This window comes from Egretta garzetta, unplaced genomic scaffold (assembly GCF_000687185.1).
Source record: "Egretta garzetta isolate BGI_Z169 unplaced genomic scaffold, ASM68718v1 scaffold215, whole genome shotgun sequence".
NCBI classification, from domain to species: domain Eukaryota; kingdom Metazoa; phylum Chordata; class Aves; order Pelecaniformes; family Ardeidae; genus Egretta; species Egretta garzetta.
The window spans coordinates 7365546-7384972 of NW_009259719.1; the positions used below are offsets into that span (position 1 = coordinate 7365546).

At 55.2% G+C, this 19427-nt stretch overlaps 1 protein-coding gene across 1 annotated transcript in view; it reads right to left on the minus strand.

The window, feature by feature from the left end:
- CACNA2D2 (calcium voltage-gated channel auxiliary subunit alpha2delta 2) overlaps positions 1-19427 on the minus strand; it is a 209305-nt gene that overhangs the window by 39477 nt on the left and 150401 nt on the right. Inside the window, exon 3 of the mRNA XM_035894677.1 lies at positions 4674-4733. Coding sequence (XP_035750570.1) covers positions 4674-4733 — 60 coding nt within the window. The remainder of the gene's footprint in view (positions 1-4673; positions 4734-19427) is intronic.

A 19427-nucleotide genomic window follows, 5' to 3' on the forward strand; every position in this document is an offset into this window, starting at 1 on the left:
ATGGCGCGGCGGGTTGGCAGGGCCGTGGGCCCGGAGGGATGCTGCACCCAGGGCTGTATGGCCATGGAGGGGCATCCGGCCATGCCACCACGTCCCCCTGCTTTATCCCTCACCTTACTTGGGCAGCCAGGAGCGAAATCTCTGTTATTCCTCCTGTCCTTCCCCATTTGGCAAACAGCGTTCCTGTTTTCCCTGGAGTTTCATTTCTAATGGAGCTTGAAATTATCTGGGCTTTGTTACTTGCTTGCGTGCTTGCAGGCAGGGGTTATGGATGGGGGCAGCGACGTGGGGCTGCCCGCGCTCCCTCTGCCGCCTCCACGCACACCACCGTGCCCCAAAACCACCCGTGCTGTGCCCAGCAGTGAAACCCTGTCCCCAGCAACTCTTACATCTGCAGCTCAATGTATAGCTATTTTTTTTTCCTCAAGGAAAAAGGGCGTGCTGGGCTCTGACCCTTCAAATGTCCCTTTCCAGCACCCAAAAGGTGGGGAGAGGTGGGAGGCAGGGGGGCAGCAGGCAGAGGAAGAGGGGAGCTTCCCAGTGTAGCAATGGAAAATGCAGTGAGGAAGAAGAACTGGGAGAAAAACAACAGTAATAAACATTTTATGAAGCAGAAAATGGCTTATAAAGAAGTCAACTTTTAAAGGCAATTTATATAATCCTGCCAAGTGCACATAAATGCGGGGATGGCTCTCTGCAGTGTCGGAGGGGTCCCGTAAGGGGACAAATAGCCCTGGCAGCCCCAGCACACCGACATGCAGTGATGACGATGCCCTGGGATGCATTTTGCAGCTGGCGGCACAGACCTATGCCTTCGACAACATCCCCCGGGTCAGCACGGCCCCGGCTCCTGTGCACCGTGAGGGTGCGGGATCCCGCTGATGGTGCTGGGATGAAGCTGAAGGTCTGGAAAAGAACCTAAGGCACTGGAAAACCCTGGAGGAAAGCAGAGCACGTGGGCAGAGAGGAACTGGGAGAACACGGAGCTTGCTGGGACGCCTGACAGGCAGCATGGCAACTTGTCAGCGAGGATGGATACAAAGGATGGCAGCAAAAAACTCAACATGACCTTCCAGTGTTTTTACAGGTACATTTTGCAGGTCTCTCGCCTGAGCAGGGTGACAAACAGGATGGAAGCCTGGTGAACAGCATCGCAGCATGGGCTGCGGCCCTGGCATCTCCATCTGCTGCAGGGATGGTCTGCAGTGGAGGGCTCAGCACTGCTGCTGTGGCTGGGGGACAGGGCTGGGGACATCCAGAGTCCTGATGTGCCTTGAGGGACAGTCCCCCATGGCTCTGCACAGAGCGGAGCCAGCCTGTCCCAGCAGGGCCTCTGCAGAGTCCTGGATGCAAGCCCAGAGGCCAGAAGCTTCTTACTGGGACAACTGGTTGGCCAGGCCACTGCAAACTGCAAGCTTTATGTCATTTCTGATCATACCAGTGCCAGGCAGTCGCAGTGCCCCATGGTGGGAGCCTGCCCCGGGACCACAGGACCCAGCTCTTGCCTTTCCGGGACTCTGCCAGGCTTTGCCAGTGGGTGAATGTGCATCCCTGAGGGACCCTTGCTGTGCAGGGCATTGCCTCTGCCCCCTCCAAATCACCACCCCACACCGCAGCCTGCCCCGCCGTCTCCCCCATCCCTGCGCACGGTGCCACCTTGAGCTGCCACCCAGCCCCGGGGTGAAGCAAGATGGAGGGACAACACGAGGGGTGCCCTGGGTGCAACTGCATGGGTGGCCTTGTGGCCAAGAGGTCTTTCAGCCAAGGGAAGTGCTCTGGTGTCCAGGGCAGCTCTGGGGACATGTGGGGACGTGGCCCTGGCTTGGCCCAGCCAGGAGACATGGAGGGGCCTGAGGGTGGGCAAGGACAAAGAGCAAGGACGGGGCAGGACAGCATGGGGCAGCAGGGAGTGTTTTGGGAGCTTTGCAAAGCCCCCTGAGGTGGGAGGTCAAATGTAACCCCTTCAGAAAGGCCAGCATGGCTGGGGTGTGGCTGGGAACACCAAAAAAACCCAAGAAGAAAGAAACTTTCCCCATAGAGATGGGTCGTGAGCGATTGCTGGCAGCAGCCTCCCAGCCGCTCAGGCTCCTGCTCCTGCTTCATTTTCCTCCGGACTTCCATAGCAACCCATCTGCAGCAAGGTTTAATGAGGCTGCCATTAACACTAATGCAGCACAAACACTCAGCATCTGCCGGCGCGCCTTCAGATGAAAACACAAAAATAACCGAGTGCTCCGCAATCTGTCATCGACTCCGGTGCGAGGTTAGGACGCGACATGCGGGGAGAGGAGGGGAGAGCTGCGGCCAGAAGGAACAAACCGCTCGGTGGGAAGGGAGGAGAGGAGGAGCTGGGGATGCTGCGCTGCTGCCTTCCCTGCCCACTGCCCGTGCCAGCACCGGCAACAAGCCGGGGGCTGCAGCAGAGCCAGCGTCACCGGTGCTGGCATGCAGGTCTGACCATGCCCTGCCATTTTACGGATCAAGGATGGCAAAAGAAGGTTCAACCCCAGCAGCAGGAGCCACGTACGCAGCCCCTCCATCCCTCTGCTCTGCCTGGGAACCAGGGCTGATGCAGGCAGGGCCTGGCAGGGCTGGTGCAGGCAGGGCTGGTGCAGGCAGGGCCGATGCAGGCAGGGCCTGGCAGGGCTGCCTGCTGGCGGGGAGCAAAGGCACAGCACTCTGGGTGCTGTGCACAGAGCTGGGCCAGTCCATCAAGTGTCCCAGACAGGTCTGGGCTGTCCTGATAAAGCTGCAGCGAGCTCTGCGGTGACGCATCGCTGCACATTGTTTCTGGGTGACTCGCTCCTAATTACCTTGATTAAGTGGTTGCAAACAGTGCTATTAAAAATATTTTTTTCTACGAAAGTGGATTTCTGAAAGGTTTGTGCCATGAATGGCAAAATGAGCCAAGAGCTCCCCAGCGCTACAGCCTTTCCCAGCATCTTTTGTATCCTGACTGTTATCCCCCTCGCAGCAAAAAGCAGTTGGGTCTGGATGGAGAGGGAGCTCTTTGGGGCTGTGGAGGGGCCCTGCAGCAGGAGCCCCTGCAGCACGGCAGCCGCCTGTCCCTGTGGCCCAGGGGATGAGCAAAAGCACCGAGTACTGCTGCAAAATGCAGGGACCTTGCTCCAGCTCTGCCTGCCCCGCCTGTGCCCCGGCCACAGGCATCCCCCCCCCAGGTGACAGCCCAGCGCAGGGTGCTTGGGGCCACCATGATGGCCCTGGGGTGCCCATGGCCAAGCTTCGGGCGCTGCTCGGGGATGAGCTGCCCTGGGGCTCCCCGCAGGACACACAAGATCAGGCCAGCACTAGGGATGGAGACGAGAGCCCATGGGAGGTGCCCATGGCTCCCAGTCTCCCCTGGGGTGCTGGTGAGGCACTGGTGTTGGCATCAGCCGCTGCCCACACCAAACCTCGTTATCCTCTTAACCTCCCCTCCACCAGCCTCCTGGGAAGAGGTGACAGTAATTCATGCAGAAAGGTCTCGGTGACAGCTGGTGCCAGTGACAACTGTCTGCTGGACACGGGGGCCAGCAGGGACACCTCACCTCTCCTTAGTGAGGCTGCTTCTGCTAATGATGGGAAGACCTCTGCAAGCTCAGCCTCCCTGTAGGACACAGCTCCTGGAAGGATGAGAACCAGCCACAAGCATCCACCCCTGGCCACATGGTGAACAAAAGCCAAGCAGGTCGATGCCTTGCCCTCTCTTCTACTCCTCCTGCCTCTTCCTCTCCACATCAAACCCTGGTGACCATTGCCAATGGTGGGAGGGTCTGCATGAACAGGATGTGGCTCCGGGTCCTCATCTCCTCTCCTCCCTGAGCACGTTGCAGTTGCAGACAGAGAAATACCCCCCAAGACACTCCAGCAAGGCCTGGCAGCGGGGCTGTCCCCAGGCTGTCCCCTCAGCAACTGCAGGGGGTTCCTCGAGGCCGGGCAGGATCTGGCCCAACAGAGGAAGGGGCTGGGTGGCTCAGAAGTATTTTTTATTGTAGACTCCATTTGCACTGGAAGGAAAACAATCTTTCCTTCCTTTTGTATTATTGTTATAATTTGAGAGCATTTCCAGACAGAATCCTTCAGGTTCCCGCTGAGCGCTATCACCGCCAGAATTACAAAGTCAAATGCAATCATTAAACCCGCATCTTCCCTCTCCCAGCCCAGATTGCTCCTTCCCCCCAGAAACAGCCCCCACCGCAACTGCTGGCAGGTGACACAGACGAGCCACCGCTGCCGTCACCCTGCATGAGACCCTGCTCAGCACCAAACCCACCGGCTGCTGGAGATGGCAGGGGGGTAAGAGTCTCCCTGGCCCCCAAACCCTCAGCGCTGAGCCGCCAGCTCGACCTTCATCTCCTGCCTTCTTAACGGCGTGTGCAGGCAGAGGCGAGGCTGCAAACGAGCTCAAAATCACTTCATTTGCTCTCGTTAGTGCTGGCAAGCGGCGGTGCCGGGGCTGCTGCGTGCTGAGCAGCACTGCACGGCCCGCGGTAACTCGCGAGGGAGCCGAGAATGGGGGTGAGGAGGGAAGGAAGAGCCGAGGGATGGGAACAGGGATGGGACAAGGAGCTGAGTCCTGTGCCAGGAGCCATCCCTGAGGCCGGTGCCTCCGCGTAGCTCAGTATCCAGGAGGGAAGGGGGTGGAAGTGGCTGGGGCACGCACGGAGCCTTACCCGGATGTTGTCCTGCCAGTGGTGAGCCTTCTGGAACTTCTCTGCCGCGTTGGCAAGTCTCTGCAAAGCAAGCAGGAGAGGATAAGTGAGCCTGGGGAAGGCGAGACGAGCCGGGCATTTCCCACATCAACCTGGGACCATGGATGCCACCCCATCCCTCTGGGGCATCCCCCAAGACCCTGCCACCCCTCCGCCATGCAGGCAGGGGGGCAAAAGGAGGGATGGTGGGCAGCAATGCCCAGAGAAGGATATTCCCGGGCATGGGGAGCCAGTGTTTCTCTTCTTGCTCCCGCCTTTCCCAGAGCAAGCTGGTGTCCCCAGAGGAATTCCTGCTACTTGAACTCAACCAGGGCTGAGCCACCACATCTTGGCGGCTGTTGGCATTACTGCTGGAGCCAGGCAGGCTCTCATTTGCAGCACAGGGCAAGGGCTGAACCCATGTCCCTGTGTCCGAGAACGCCCAGCTCTCTGCAGGGCAGGGCAGACCCTTCAAAAATGCTTCAAACCCCCCACTCAAGGAGCTGGAGAGCAGGAGAGGAACCAGCTATGAGACACAGAAGCTCTGCCTGCCCTTGCTGCCTGCAACGGGAGGCTCCAGGGCTGAGCTGCCTGGCCAGGTCTCACCCAAGGCTGGGGCAAGTACAACCTTCTCCCGCTAAAGCTCACAAGACTTCCAAGGAGAGAAAAGCGTCTCCATCCTGATGGCTCTGGAGGCAGCAGGAAAAAAGGGCAGGCTGCTGCCCACCCTGGGGTAGCCAGAGGAACCAGGGCTCGCCAGGAGCAAGATGGAGCAATGCTCAGCACCGGGGCAGCCTGGCTGGGCTCGGGCTCAGCCACCAGAGGCCTCACCAGCACTGGGGGTGCAGCAGGGCAGGCAGCCTGACAAAGCACAGGTACGTGCTTTGTAAGTAAGATGATGAGCAGTGAAAGACATCACACGTCTGGCCCTCGCCAGCCAGATTCTTCTTATCAGATGCAGCGAAACGCATATCCATCACTGCATAATCTCAACATGTGCTGGCCAAAACTTTGCTGTTTAATGTTTTCTCTTTTTTTATCTTGATTTCCAAATCAAAGTGCTTGCTTTCAATGGCCAGCATCCAAGGGGAAAGATCAGCTATCAGCTGAGCATTGAAGCTGAGCATCAGCTGAGCATACCTATGGCTCCGGTGGCGGAGAGAAGAGAATGGGAGGCAACATGTGGCTGGACAGAAAAGCCAAGTAATGTTAATTTTCAGGGCAGTTTTGTGGGGGGCTCACCTGCGCAGCCACAGCCCTGCCTCCCTGGAGTCGCCTAGAAAAGCTGTGGCCCAAATTCTGCACCTCATTCCCCCAAGCTTTTTGTGCTCTGTTTATGTATCGAGATGGCTGATTAAAGGCAAGCATTTATTCTGAGTCGCGTTTAAGGCAGCAGTGATGAAATATGCATTTTTCTATACTTGATAAGAGCGTGTTTATTATGGGCCGGGGTAAGATTTATGGACATCTTTAACTATTCATCGCCTTGTGCAAAGTGCCTGGAGGGTTGCAAATGGCATAGTAAGGGACGGCTACACCCAGGAATGACACTTCAACAGAAGATATTTTTCCTCTGGAAAATGAAAATTTGTTAAAGTCGACCTGGACACAAGTTTGTTTTTTAAAAAAAATAAATCCAGATGTTTTTGTTTGATAAATAGCATGTTGCAGGGACAGGGGAGCCCGCGGCGAGATGGCACAGCCATAACAGGGTGCTGTGCCGGCTCCCGGCAGACACCCACCCCGGGAGAAGCGCCCCAGAGCCTCCCAGCTGTTGCTTCTGCAGCATTTTCCTTGCTGAAGACATTTTGATGATGTGATGGAGAGGGGTACTGGGAGGAGAGAGGGACCAAGCGGGCATCCAGCTGTCCCTCCTCTGCAAATGGGGGATCCTCTGCCCGTCTCCATCCCTGCTGGAGGACATGCTCGGAGCAATGTTGTGCCGGGGGGCTCCCATGGGAGCAGCCCCAGCCCATCCTTGGCTGGCGTGCTCGGAGCCACACATTGCTTCAGGACGTCCCCATTAATGCCAAATGAGTTCATCATGAATAACATTATAGTGATCAATACAGCTCAAGGATTATTTCCAATCCTCAATAATGATTAAACCATTATTTTTCAAGTGTTACAGATCAATCAGTCCATCTCAAGGTGTGCTGCGTGCAGGGACTGCGAGATGCCCGAGATGCAGGCAGCATGCCGGGGAGCTGGGCAGGGGTCTTGTGCCTGTACACAGCAGGCATGGAATCCTCCCAGGGGCTTTGGACCTGGGGTTGTCAATTGTATGGTTCAAACAGCAAGAAAAATTAGACTAATTATCAAAAATAAGGCATGGGTGTGAAATATCTGCAAATTTCCAGCAGGCTCTGCTGCAGGGACTGCCCCTGCATGGCACTTTAAGGAGCATGGTTCTTTCCCCAGAAGTCACTGAGGGCTGAGGACAGGAGATTTAGAAGCTGGAAACGCCAAATTGAAATGACTCTGCAGGTCACAAAAGGCCAGCAGGAGATTTGCAAGGGATTCGTGTCTGGTGATCCCCACGGTGGGGGTCTGAGAGGGGGAAGGTGCTGTGCCGGCTTTATCGCACCTCAGCCTCTTTCATATTCCACACAGCGCTCCTCTCCACCTCACTGCTCACCCAGGCAGATCCATCAGGAGCTCCCTGCTCGGCTCACTGCCTCATCTGGGATTAAGGAGCCTCAGGGATGGCAGGGACTCGGGATGGGCAGGCACTGGCAAAGGTGGCATGGCTGGGGACGCACTCTCCCCCCTGAAAGCCATGTGGGAAAGGAGAGGGAGGACACAGTGGGTGATCTTCTGTCTGCCTAAAGGATGGCACCTCTGAATGCACGGCTGCTGTTTTTTCCCCCATTTTGCTTTACTTCCCAGCCCCGATCACCCACAAGCTCACCCCCCACACCCCAAGCATGGCTCACCCACGCGTGCGTGCCCACGGCAGCACCTTTTGGGGGCAGCTGGTCTGATGCCCTGAAGCTGCTGGGAGCGAGGTGGTGGGAAACGGTCTGAATATTGGAGCTGGTGCAGACAGGGACTGCAATGTCCTCCCTAGGCGGAAGGGACCGTGCCCGCTGTCAGCATCCCCAGTGCTTGAGGGGCCAGCGTGCAGAGAGACTGTCCCTGACACAGCAAGCACCCAAGGGTGGCTGCCCACCTCCTCCTCACCGTCCCTTCTCCCCCATTGCACCTGGGGCTCTCCTGCACTGCTCTAATATTTTTGCACAGTGGCTTTCCAAGGGAAACAAGTCCAACGCTTTGCTAAATCTCTCTTCCCAGCCCCCACGTGGCAATAAGTATGCCCTGACTGTTCCTGACTCCGTCAGATCAGTGGATTTAACCTGGGAGGCAGTGGAGCAGAGACCAGAGCAGCATGGGGAGGCCAAAGGCCAAGGTTGGATTTATAAAACAGGATTACGGCAAACACCCTGCAAGAGGAGACTGAGCAGCCCCGCGTAACGGCAGCAGCGCTGCCCCTGTGTCCCAAGCCTCCCCACGGACATAAAGCACCCCACGCCTATGCCAATGCTGGGGGGATGTTCCCTGGGGAGCCTGGGATGGGGTCCCCGGCTTCTCCTTGCAGCCGGTAAGGAAGGGCCCGGCGATGGCCCGGCACGCAGTGGCTGCATGTGCCCAGGGGTATTTCCTCGGAGGGAGAGCTACTCCTGCTAAGCCTTCACTTAACTCCCCTCCATGTTGCTGTTATCGCCCTCCTCTCGATGCCTCCTGAATGGCGCGAGGTGTATTAACCTCCCGCACCTGAGCGCACAGCTGGAAGGAGATCTTTGCTGGAGATTAAAGCAGCCCTGTGCTACCCGGCCAGGGAGGTCTGCGCAGCATCTCATCATCCCTGCCCTCCTCCCAAAGTGAGAAAACACAGGTAAAAGGTTAAGATGAGAAGGTGAAAAACAAACACATGCGACGAAGCCAAGCAACCCAAACCCTGGGCAGGAACACCCCCTGGGAGTTGGTTTTGCAGCTCTTCCTCCTCCGGAATGGAGGAATAGTATGACTCAAACCCCTCCTCTGGCACCAACCCCCCCTCCATGGATGGGCCACCCCGAAACCACATCTGTCACCGTGGGGCATCCAGAAAGGCAAAAGCCCCGTTCCACATCCTTCATGCGCCTCCGTCCCAGTCTGCCTGCATGGATCAGAGCAGAGGGCACCTCCTTGCTGCGCCGCAGCGACACCTCCTGCCGCCAGCTCCGGGGTGCCCCCGCCCTGGCTCTCCTTCGGTCCCCAGCCTGTCCTCTCCCTGTGGCCCCTGCAAGAGGAGACTGAGCAGCCCCGCGTAACGGCAGCAGCGCTGCCCCTGTGTCCCAAGCCTCCCCACGGACATAAAGCACCCCACGCCTATGCCAATGCTGGGGGGATGTTCCCTGGGGAGCCTGGGATGGGGTCCCCGGCTTCTCCTTGCAGCCGGTAAGGAAGGGCCCGGCGATGGCCCGGCACGCAGTGGCTGCATGTGCCCAGGGGTATTTCCTCGGAGGGAGAGCTACTCCTGCTAAGCCTTCACTTAACTCCCCTCCATGTTGCTGTTATCGCCCTCCTCTCGATGCCTCCTGAATGGCGCGAGGTGTATTAACCTCCCGCACCTGAGCGCACAGCTGGAAGGAGATCTTTGCTGGAGATTAAAGCAGCCCTGTGCTACCCGGCCAGGGAGGTCTGCGCAGCATCTCATCATCCCTGCCCTCCTCCCAAAGTGAGAAAACACAGGTAAAAGGTTAAGATGAGAAGGTGAAAAACAAACACATGCGACGAAGCCAAGCAACCCAAACCCTGGGCAGGAACACCCCCTGGGAGTTGGTTTTGCAGCTCTTCCTCCTCCGGAATGGAGGAATAGTATGACTCAAACCCCTCCTCTGGCACCAACCCCCCCTCCATGGATGGGCCACCCCGAAACCACATCTGTCACCGTGGGGCATCCAGAAAGGCAAAAGCCCCGTTCCACATCCTTCATGCGCCTCCGTCCCAGTCTGCCTGCATGGATCAGAGCAGAGGGCACCTCCTTGCTGCGCCGCAGCGACACCTCCTGCCGCCAGCTCCGGGGTGCCCCCGCCCTGGCTCTCCTTCGGTCCCCAGCCTGTCCTCTCCCTGTGCACCGAACTCTCTGCACGCACACCCCTGTGCAAACCCTAACGCACAGCGCACACACCGCCAACAAAAACCGATCAGCCACCGACAAAAGACGACAACTCCCTTATATACACATAGGGAATATAAATCTTGAGTAAACACCATAAAGCAGCAAAGCATCTCATCCTGTAATAATCTCCGAGACAGTTGATCCCAGGGCTCTTATTACCCCGGCAGCCGTCATCTGAAATCCAGTTGGCAGCGGGCTCAGCCATGGCTGAGTATTGATCAAGGAGGCAGCTTCAAACATGCTGCAGCATTTTTCTTTCAGAGCACTAACTTGTTTGTCAATAACTCCTTTGGCCACGCAGAGGGAAAGGGGTGACTGGAGCCCATCTCTCCTCCTCTGGTGCCTGGGTCCAGCCCGTCCCTGGGGGAGGATGGAGCTGGGGCTGGCGCTGGCTGCTAATGCTCTCCTGCCCATGGGAGGGCAAGTAAAGCCCCAGGGAACAGTAAAGAGCAGGTGGTAAATCCTCCGAGGGCTTCCAGACCCCAGTGTCGTACCAGCTGGTGTGCGAGCAGTGAGGGTTACAAACACAAACCTGGAACAAACCAGAGCCAGAGCTTCTGCAGACCCCACGGGGGGCAGGGGCACAGCCAGCTCCCAGGGCTGGGAGCCTGGGGCAAGCCCCGCAGCCACAACTTTAATCATTTTACTGACCAGCTCAGTAACTCACAGCTCTGCAGGCCAGCAGTGTGTGGCTCTTGTTCCTCTGCCAGTGTCCCTCTCTGCTCCTCCTCCAGAGCCACATTTTTTTGCTGGTAAGAAACACCATCACCAATTGTAATAACCGCGAGGAGTGGAGTGAAATGTCCCAAGCGGATGGGTACCCTGTGTTTCCTGAGGCAGGGGGAAAGGGAGGGCATCACTGCTCGGGGGGTTTCCCCTACCCCAAAGTATCGCTCAGGCCTCCAGAGCACCTTAACTTCTTGCAAACAGAAGAGCACCAAGGGCAAAAGGACAGTGCAGGTAACCAGGCATCCTATGGCACCTTGCTGGGCACTCTCTTTAGCTCTTCTCCCCTCAGAGAAAAGCCCCTCTCCGTTACCCTTCTTCCCGTGTTTCTGCCCTCCCTGACGGCTGATGTTCGCTCTCCAAAATCGCAAGCAGTGTGCAGCTCTGCCCCTGCTCCCTATCACCCTGACTGCTCCCCAGGAGGGGAGGAGGAGAGCGGGGGGGCTGTGCCCTGTACCACCATGGGGACGTCTGTCCCTGGGGACCAGCAATAGGAAAGCCTCAGGTCAGCTGCTCAGACCCTCCCCGGCTCCTGTTTTCACCAACACCATGCCAAATAACGACTGCCCCATCCCTCCTGGGGGAGAAACAGTGAACACAAGGGTGTGGGACCTGTTCCCACCTCCACCAGCAGTGAGACAGAGACATGGGATGCAGGATGGTCATTTGGGTCCAGGTACAGGCAAGTGCAGGCAGAGGCAGGCAGGGGCAGGCAGGCTTGGCCTCTCTCACCATCCCCTTCCCCTGCATGGAGCCAGCAGAGGCAGTTCAGCCGCACCAGCATCACTGCTTCCTGCCTTTCGCCCTGGAGATACGGCAGCAAAACCCGCTCCAGCGCTAGGTGTGCTGTGAAACTCTACTGCTAAATGCCGTTGTGCTTCAGCTCTGGTGGAACGTGCTTCCCCCTGGCTTTGGGATGCAGCCAAGCCAGGCACACTTGCCTCCTCTGTTGAGGACCTGAGAAAAACCACTCTCCTCCATCCCCTCTGTCACACTATTTGCAGTCACGATACCTTTCTGCACCTTCTACAGCTGATGGAGAAGAAAGCAGGGACCTCTGCTCCGAGATCCCAATATTCAGCCAGAGGAAGAGCCGAGCAGGAGGTTTCAGCTGCCCCATAGCCGCACAGCTCTCCAAGCTGCCCCTGACCAGGGGCACCTGGGCTGCCCCCAGCCAGCAGCACAGGCTGGGAATGCTGCTCCGGATGGCTACTCTCTGCTGTGCAGCTTGAAAAAGGCAGAGGTGAGAAACTAGAGGACATTCCTCAGCAGATCCAGTCCAAACTAGGGCAAACACTGCAAGCCTCTGAGATAATGGAGATAAGATGATAAGGAGGATGTGCTCAGCTGGGCCAGTGCTCTGACAGCTGGCAGTTGCTGTCCCTCAGCCACAGGAGCTCAGCTCTTCAGGTCTCAGCCTGATCCAAACTCATCCCTGGGGTTGGCAGGCAATGGAGTGGCTGCCGCAAGCTGCCCTCGGGACCCTCGCAGTCATTTCATTACTGTCCTCAAGAGGAAGAGGACTCCGGACTGCACATCAGGCATCCTTTTCACCTAAAATTTAGGGAGTGTTTGATGGTAAGAAGAAAACAAAGGATGTAAATGGCTTTTCAAAGGCTGCTCTGGGTGATAAATCCAAGCCCAGCAGCTTTAAATCATGCTCATTTCACACCTCTCACTCTCTTCTGGATCATGAGCTCTCGAGATAAGCAGGGCAGGAAAAGCCCAATCTGTTCTTAGGAAAGTTTCTACCACTTCCACAGTAGTTAGATCAGTTAAGGTCTAACTATTTAACTGCCCAAACAAAATCCTGGCTGGCAAGAAAGAAAGTCTCTCTTGGAATGAAGCTGGAATACTGATAGCCAGCTCCCAGCAGATGCTGAAGGGCTGGGGCACATCAGCAGCACCCGAGAGGGGTGATGGATACAAACCACCTGACAAACGTGGCTCCAGTGCTGTCTGTCGGCTGCAGGAAGGACAGACGTGTCCCAGCCGTGTCAGGACTGCCCACCTTCAGGGCTGCTCATCCCAGTCCCAGCCTCCCGATAATTGCAGCGCTGCTGCTAATGGGAGGGCTGCCAGCTGCACACACTAAAGTCTGGCAAGTGCTGCTACCCATGGCTCTCGTTATGGGCTGCTTTGGGGACAGCGAATGCCAGGGTCCTGCTGTGTGCTCGGTGGCACCAGCACAGTGGGGACAGGGTGGGTGAGCTACTGGGCGCAAACACGGCATCCCAGCATGGCACAGCGAGTCTGCTGGAGCTGTGCTGCAATGGGAAGGGCTTGAGGACTCTCCTCCACGGTTCTCATTTGCTGGGTGATGAGCAGCTCGCTTGCTGCACAATAAGGTTTCAGACAACCAGAAATAATTCCGGTCGAGGCACATTTGCTGGCAGGTCAGGGCTGGGGAACTGCGGCGGCGGGAGGTTCACCGAGCTGGGGAGGGGATGGTGCTGCCCTGGCTCCTTCCCTCTCCTTTCCCTGCTGGCTCCCACAGGACAGGTCAGCGGTGGGCTTGGCAGGCTGGAGGGAGGCAGCTCCTGCGAAGGGTTTCGGGAGACGGAGCCTTATGGCAGGTTCCAGAACCGCCTCGACTTCTGTGGTGTCAGGAGGTTCAGCAAAGTTTTCAGTTGGCATCTCGGCCTGCTGCTCCAGCCCCAGCTCCTCCCTGCCCTTCCCTTCAATGGCGCTCCCCAAACCACATTCAAATAATCTACAGAGCTCCAGTTATGATCATCAAGTAGGCTTGTCACAGTTCAACATCCATTACAATAACCATGAGGCATTTCAGCGGCAATTATAAGAGATAGTTTCACTTAAAAATCAATTTTACTTAGAGCTTGGGGGAACATTTTTTTTTTTGAGTAAAGGAGGGGGAAAAAAAAAAAAGGAAGTGATACAGCTTGACATTTGGGCAGGAGAAGGAGGAATTTGCCCAGCCAGGTCTTAGCAGCCAGTCTATCCAAAGAAAAAAAAAAAAAAATCTTTCCTTACCCTTCCTTATTTCAGAGAAGTAAGTCCCATATTAAGGTGACGAGAAGTTCAAGGAGTGGCTCCCCATCCCCTACCAGTGCTCCTCATGGTACCAACAACAGAGAAGCTCCCGTGAGATGCAGGAGGCATCCCTGGGAACCCAAATCGCAGCTGGCCGTCGTGCCCGCATCCCGGCAGGCCCCTGGCTCCCTGCTCCATGGGGACGAGGCCTTTTGTGCCTTTGAAATTCTCCGCTTTAGCTCTTCACCTTTCATTCAAGGGGAGGCTGCTAGAAAGCTTGCACTGGAAACCACTTACAATCGATTTATTTTAAGGCATCACCTCTTGCTGTGCTGTGATGTGCGAGCTTTAAAAAGCACCTCGTTTATTATCTGCTGCTGCACGGGGATTTCCATACGGCACATCATGGTGCAGCGAGAGCTCCTCTGTTATTAAGTTTTTACGGTAAGGAAGATTTTCAGCATGCAGAAATCCCCCCATAACTCACCAAAATGTCACCACCCTGTGCCCCTAGCAAGCCCCAAGAGGAGCCCCTAAAACTTACCAGCTTGAAACCCTCTGGAGACATGCGTGGTGTCTTCCTTGTGTCCCCCAACGCCACCAGCATCTCTGCAGCCCGAGAGGAGTCGGGCATGCTGATCAGTAACTGGGGCCCCCACTACCACTGCAATAAAAAGCCAACCAGAGCAGTTTAAATTGCTAGTTTAAAACACCAAAGAAAAGCAACTGCGGTGCAAAAAATCTTGTAAAGGACTTTTTAGTGGTGTTTTGCTCTAAAAAAAAAGCATCATAGTTGGAACCAGCTTTGCTCAAACTTTCAGAAAAATGGCCCCAGAAGCTCCAGGCGCTGGAGGGAAGCCTCAAGAAGGTGGAAGCAAGCAAGCTCAGCGGGTCACCAAGTGGTTCTTCCCAACACGACTGTGACCCCAATGCTCATCCATCTACCCCCCACATTTCCACAGGGCAAGGGGTAGCCTCCCAGATGCCAGGACCCATTTCCATCCCTTTGGGACATTCACCTCCACCCTTTCCATGTTGTTGTCGTCCTCTTCTGCCATGGGGACAACACTGACAGCACCCAGGTGGAGCACTCAGCAGGGTCCAGGGCATCGCCAGTGCCCATGGCCAGCACCACGCACAGCCCTGCCCTGGGAGCAAGAGGGGCTGTGCCACAGCAGAGGGAGAATGGCAAACAAGGAGGAGGAGATAGGTTGAGCAAAGAAAATGTCCTATCTGAGGGGTGAATGGTGCCCTTGAAGACCTGAGAGGAAACCACAATGAGCGAAGCCTCCCAAGGAGGACTCATGGCTTTGGATGCTGCGAACAGGAGTGGACGGAGCAGCAGGATGCCAGGCAGAGTGCTGGGTAGGGCTGGGCAGCCTCTCAGGGCTCGCCCATCACTGCAGTTTCACAATTGTATGTAAAGATGGCCTGACAATCTATCAAGCAAATTATATGCTTCATTTTGAAAGTCCATTATTATGAATTTACACAATAGAAATGTAAGAAAAGGCTTCTGGAGTTTGACCTAGCCCATGAGCACCAGTGACGCTGGCATTGCCACTGCATCAGGAACATCACCCAGCGAACAGGGAAAACCAATAAACTGCCCAGGGACATAACACACAAATCTCAGGCCGCTTCCGTATCCTGGCCTTGTTTTGCCAGGGCAGTTGTTCCCCTTTCCTGAGCGGTGCAGGAGGGTCAGCTGAGCGGCCCTTTGGGCCGATGGGATCATTCACATTCTTCACCCCAGTGTCCAGGTTTGAGAAAGGATTGCGCACCCCTTTTTGAGGTCATGATCCTCTCTCGCTCACTCTCTCTTGGCCCGTCAGCTTTTTGGCAAAGCTCAAAGCTCAAGCTCTTCAGGCTTTGTTGCTCTTTAGCAAGATGTCCCAACATGCTTTCCTGCTCCTCTCCCCCCCTTGTTCAAAGCCCCAAACCCTCACACAGTATTTCCCTTCAGCCCCTACCCCTGTGTTGATGCTTACGGACTACACGACAAATCGGCTGCTGTGCTGACTGAGCACGACTGCTGTTCCTTTGGTTTTGCCCTCTGTTCACCTATTCTCTCTTGTCTGGAGCCTAAAAATTGTAATTTGACTCTGCTTTTTTACAGCACAGCAAGCCCAACTCATGATCCAGCTTCCTTGGTGTTACAATAAAAGAAGGAACCAAACAGCAGCAAACCACCACCATGGATACACGGGCATCTGATGCCCACCCTTGCATGCAACACCCAGCCCAATCCCTGGCAGGAGATGTGTCCACTTGATTTCACCCCACATCTCTCAATTTTCTGGCTTCCACAGACTCCTGACATTCCTGTAATATAATCTGTCCAGAGCGCTTCAATACAGATCTACTCCTGATGCCGTTACTGTCTGTCTTTCTTTCCTTCTCTTGGTCCTTTTGTAAGGAGAGTACTCTCGTCGCCTGCTACAAATCCGGGCACATAGCTCCTGCCAGGCAGACGTGGCACCCAGAAAGCATTGGTGCTAATAAAGCCCCCTGTAATGAGAACTCAGCTCCCCTCCCTCTCCTTTGGCAAGCGTGATTGCCTTCCATTCTCACAGGGAATAAAGAGCCACCCAAGCCAAGGAGAGGGACTCAAAGTGCATTCACTCACTGCTACGCCCATTTCTTGGGCTTCATCTTTATTCATTTCATCTGAGACGTGCCCTCACTGCAGACCAGCCCTCCCGTCGAGGAGCCTCTCCCTTCTCTGGGGTGCATGGCTCTGGCACGGCTGGAGGCCCTACAGCGCTCCCTTGGGGTCTGCATTTATCGGGAGAAATCCTTTCCGGCTCAGGTTTTCCCTATGGCAATGCTGGCCTGACCCTGCAGCTCCCCATCACTGCTGGGAGCCTGCAATGCCCTTCCCTCCATCTCGCTCCAGGAGCACGTTTTGGTGCTACCGTTAAACCCAAGGCGACTTGACAACTTTTTGTTTTAAAGACCAAGGTGGGGGAGGAGAGGGTGCGGAAGAGCTCCCCTCAGGGAAAAGCCGTCAACTGGAACAAGATTTCAACAACTACACGTTTCTTGACCTTTTCCACAGTCATATCTTTAATGTTTCATGGACAGATTTGATAAAAAGAAAAAATTAATAAAATAGATTTCATTTTTAAAAAAAGGTCAGGACATGTGTTACAGAGAAAAACTCATTTAAGTCCCTACCTGCGCCTCATGGATGCCGATGAGCCCTCCCCTGCCTCCCACCTGGGGTACTCCAGCCCAGGCATCCATCTCCCTGCCTTGATTTTCATTGCATTTGGGGTTTGACGTCTTCTGGACTTTTCCTTCCCCTGCCAGGCATGGGGTCAGGAACCATAAACACTTGGAGATGCTGACAAACACTTGAGAGCCACAAATCTCTGGTGTAGTGTTGCACATCTAACCTGGAGAGGCAGCCAAATGTGGAGAAAATGCTTGTCCAGGCTCTAGCACAGCTCTTCTACCTGCTGCTGCCCAACCTTGGGCCAACTCCTCCTGCAATGTCTCAGTAGACATTGAGGCTGTGGCGATGCCCGAGCCACGTGCAGCATGACGACCAATATCTGCACTCTCGTGCTGACCGTGATGGCCATTCCCATGGCTCTTGTACCCACCCCGTGGGACATCACCCCTTGCCCCTGCCTGTGGACACCAATGTAAGTCCCATCCACTGTGTTTGAGGCTGGGCTTGTTCAAGAGCAAGCAAAGCAAAATAAATCCCCCAAGCACAGAGCCGATTCCTGCTTATCAAGATGTTTTAAAAAAGAAATGCTATTAAATAGGAGCTCCTTCCTGGCTGGCACAGTGGCCTGTTCCCAGAGTTTCAGAAACAAAAGCAGCCTGGACACCGGCTACAGACGTTTGTATTATTAAGCCCACTCTGCAATTAGAGCAGACTTCTGTCTAACTTCTGCCTCCTTTTACCATTCCCTGATTTTTTTTTTATTCACGAAGAACAAAATATAATTCATCAAAGTCTGCAAAAAAATATACGAATTACTGCGATAACATCATACTAAGTTATTAAGTGGTGACAATGGGGGACAATTACAGTATATAGTCCATTATATAGCACTGCTGTCGGGATGAATCAAAGTAAAACACATGGTGAATGGCGAGAAGCTTATTAACGGGAACATTAGTGCACCAGAACATAATACCTGCCATTCAGCTGGGGAGTTATCGCTGCACTGGCGCTGGTGGGGACTGGGGAGGAAAGTTGCAGAAAGGGCTGGCAGCTTCGCTGCACAGTTCAAGGCACCAGCCCAGTGCTGGGGACACTGTGGATCGATCCTCCGTGCTTAAACAGGGAAAAAGGGCAAAACCTCAACCCTGGGACACCACCATGCAGCATCTCCCTCCAATTCTGCTTCTGGAAGGCCCTAAAGATTTCTGCAATGGCTTACTTAAGCACAAATGGACAAGGATTTCCCTCAGCTCCCACCAGCCTCTGTGGGAGCATCCTCTCTGTGCTCACCAGCACCCCAGAGGGCACCTCACCCCTGCCTTTTGGGCAAGGGCTGCTCCACCTCCACCACCAAGGCTTTGCAGGTTTGGGTATTTTGTATTTTGAAGTTTCCTTCTGCCTGAGCAGTGCCCATCCCATGGCAGCGGGGCAGCAGCAAAAAGCCTTTTCGCCTCCGGTCTGCGTGGCAGCAACTTGCACGCAGGATGCCTCACCATGGCCATGGCAGCTCTGCAGGCCCACTGCCCTGCCTGCTCTCACACCCACCAAGCAGTAATACTTTTCTTTTTTACTTTTAATGTTGAAAGCCCATCAGAAAATTCTGAAAAGGGTGGCCAGACATAACAGCTCGGTGTGTCTGTGAGACCAGCAAAAAGAGGGGCAGTAATGACGGTGCTGAGCAGCACCAGCGCTGCCCTGGTCCTGGAAAGAACGCCGTGGCAGGCGGCAGGGCGCTGCCAGAGCGGTGCAGGCAGCAGGGGCAGGTGGCAGGCAGTGGACGAGCCTCATCCCAGCCCTCTGCCCAGCTCCGAACGGGTGAGAGCTGAAGCGAGGCAGCAATTGCCACAACCCCAGCGCAGGGTGACTGGCTGGGACAGCACCAGGAACACCACCACAGCACAGCTGGAAGAGCTGATGGATAAGCCCTGGATACAGCCTACATCACAAATGCACATTTTTTTGGAAGGCTTTGGGGAGAAGGAGGATAAAACCCAGCCCAGTTCCCATGCCGTCATTTCGGTGACCCCAGCAGAGCGTGCCACGCTCTGGCTGAAACATCCCCTGCACGACGCTTGCTCTCTGCTGGCTGCTCAGCATCGGGCTCAGATGTCCTGGTCCCACTCACTGGCATTGGGCACATCCCAGCCTCCCTTTCACCATCACCTGAGGCTGTCTCTTGCCTGCATGAACCAAGGAGTGCAAGAACTAATCTATCTGGGGAGATGCTATTTGTTGGGAAGGGAAGCAAGAGAGAAAGCTGCACGCCCGCTCCCAGAGCACAGCAGCGAAATTCTTATGTCTGGTTCTGTGCAAGGACTAAACCATGGGAAGGACTGGGTTTATGCTCTTCCTCCCAGGCTCTGCAGCTCCCTCAAAGCGAACACACCTGGCTGTAATTCGGTCCTGTCCCTTCCCTCTCTGCTGGCCTGAATTTCCTGCCAGCAGTGAAACCCTAGTTTCCTTCACCGGAGCCAGTGCTGGGTTCCCTGCTGCTCCAGCAGCTCCGGCTCACTCCTAAGACGTTATTTTTACACTTCTCTTAAAATACAACGCTAAGAGAGGCTTCTTGACTATATTAACATTAGGAATCTAATCAGCAATCAGACAGCTCATAATTTTCTGATTAGCTCTGATTATACTCAATCTTTAGGAATGGAAAAAAAAAAAG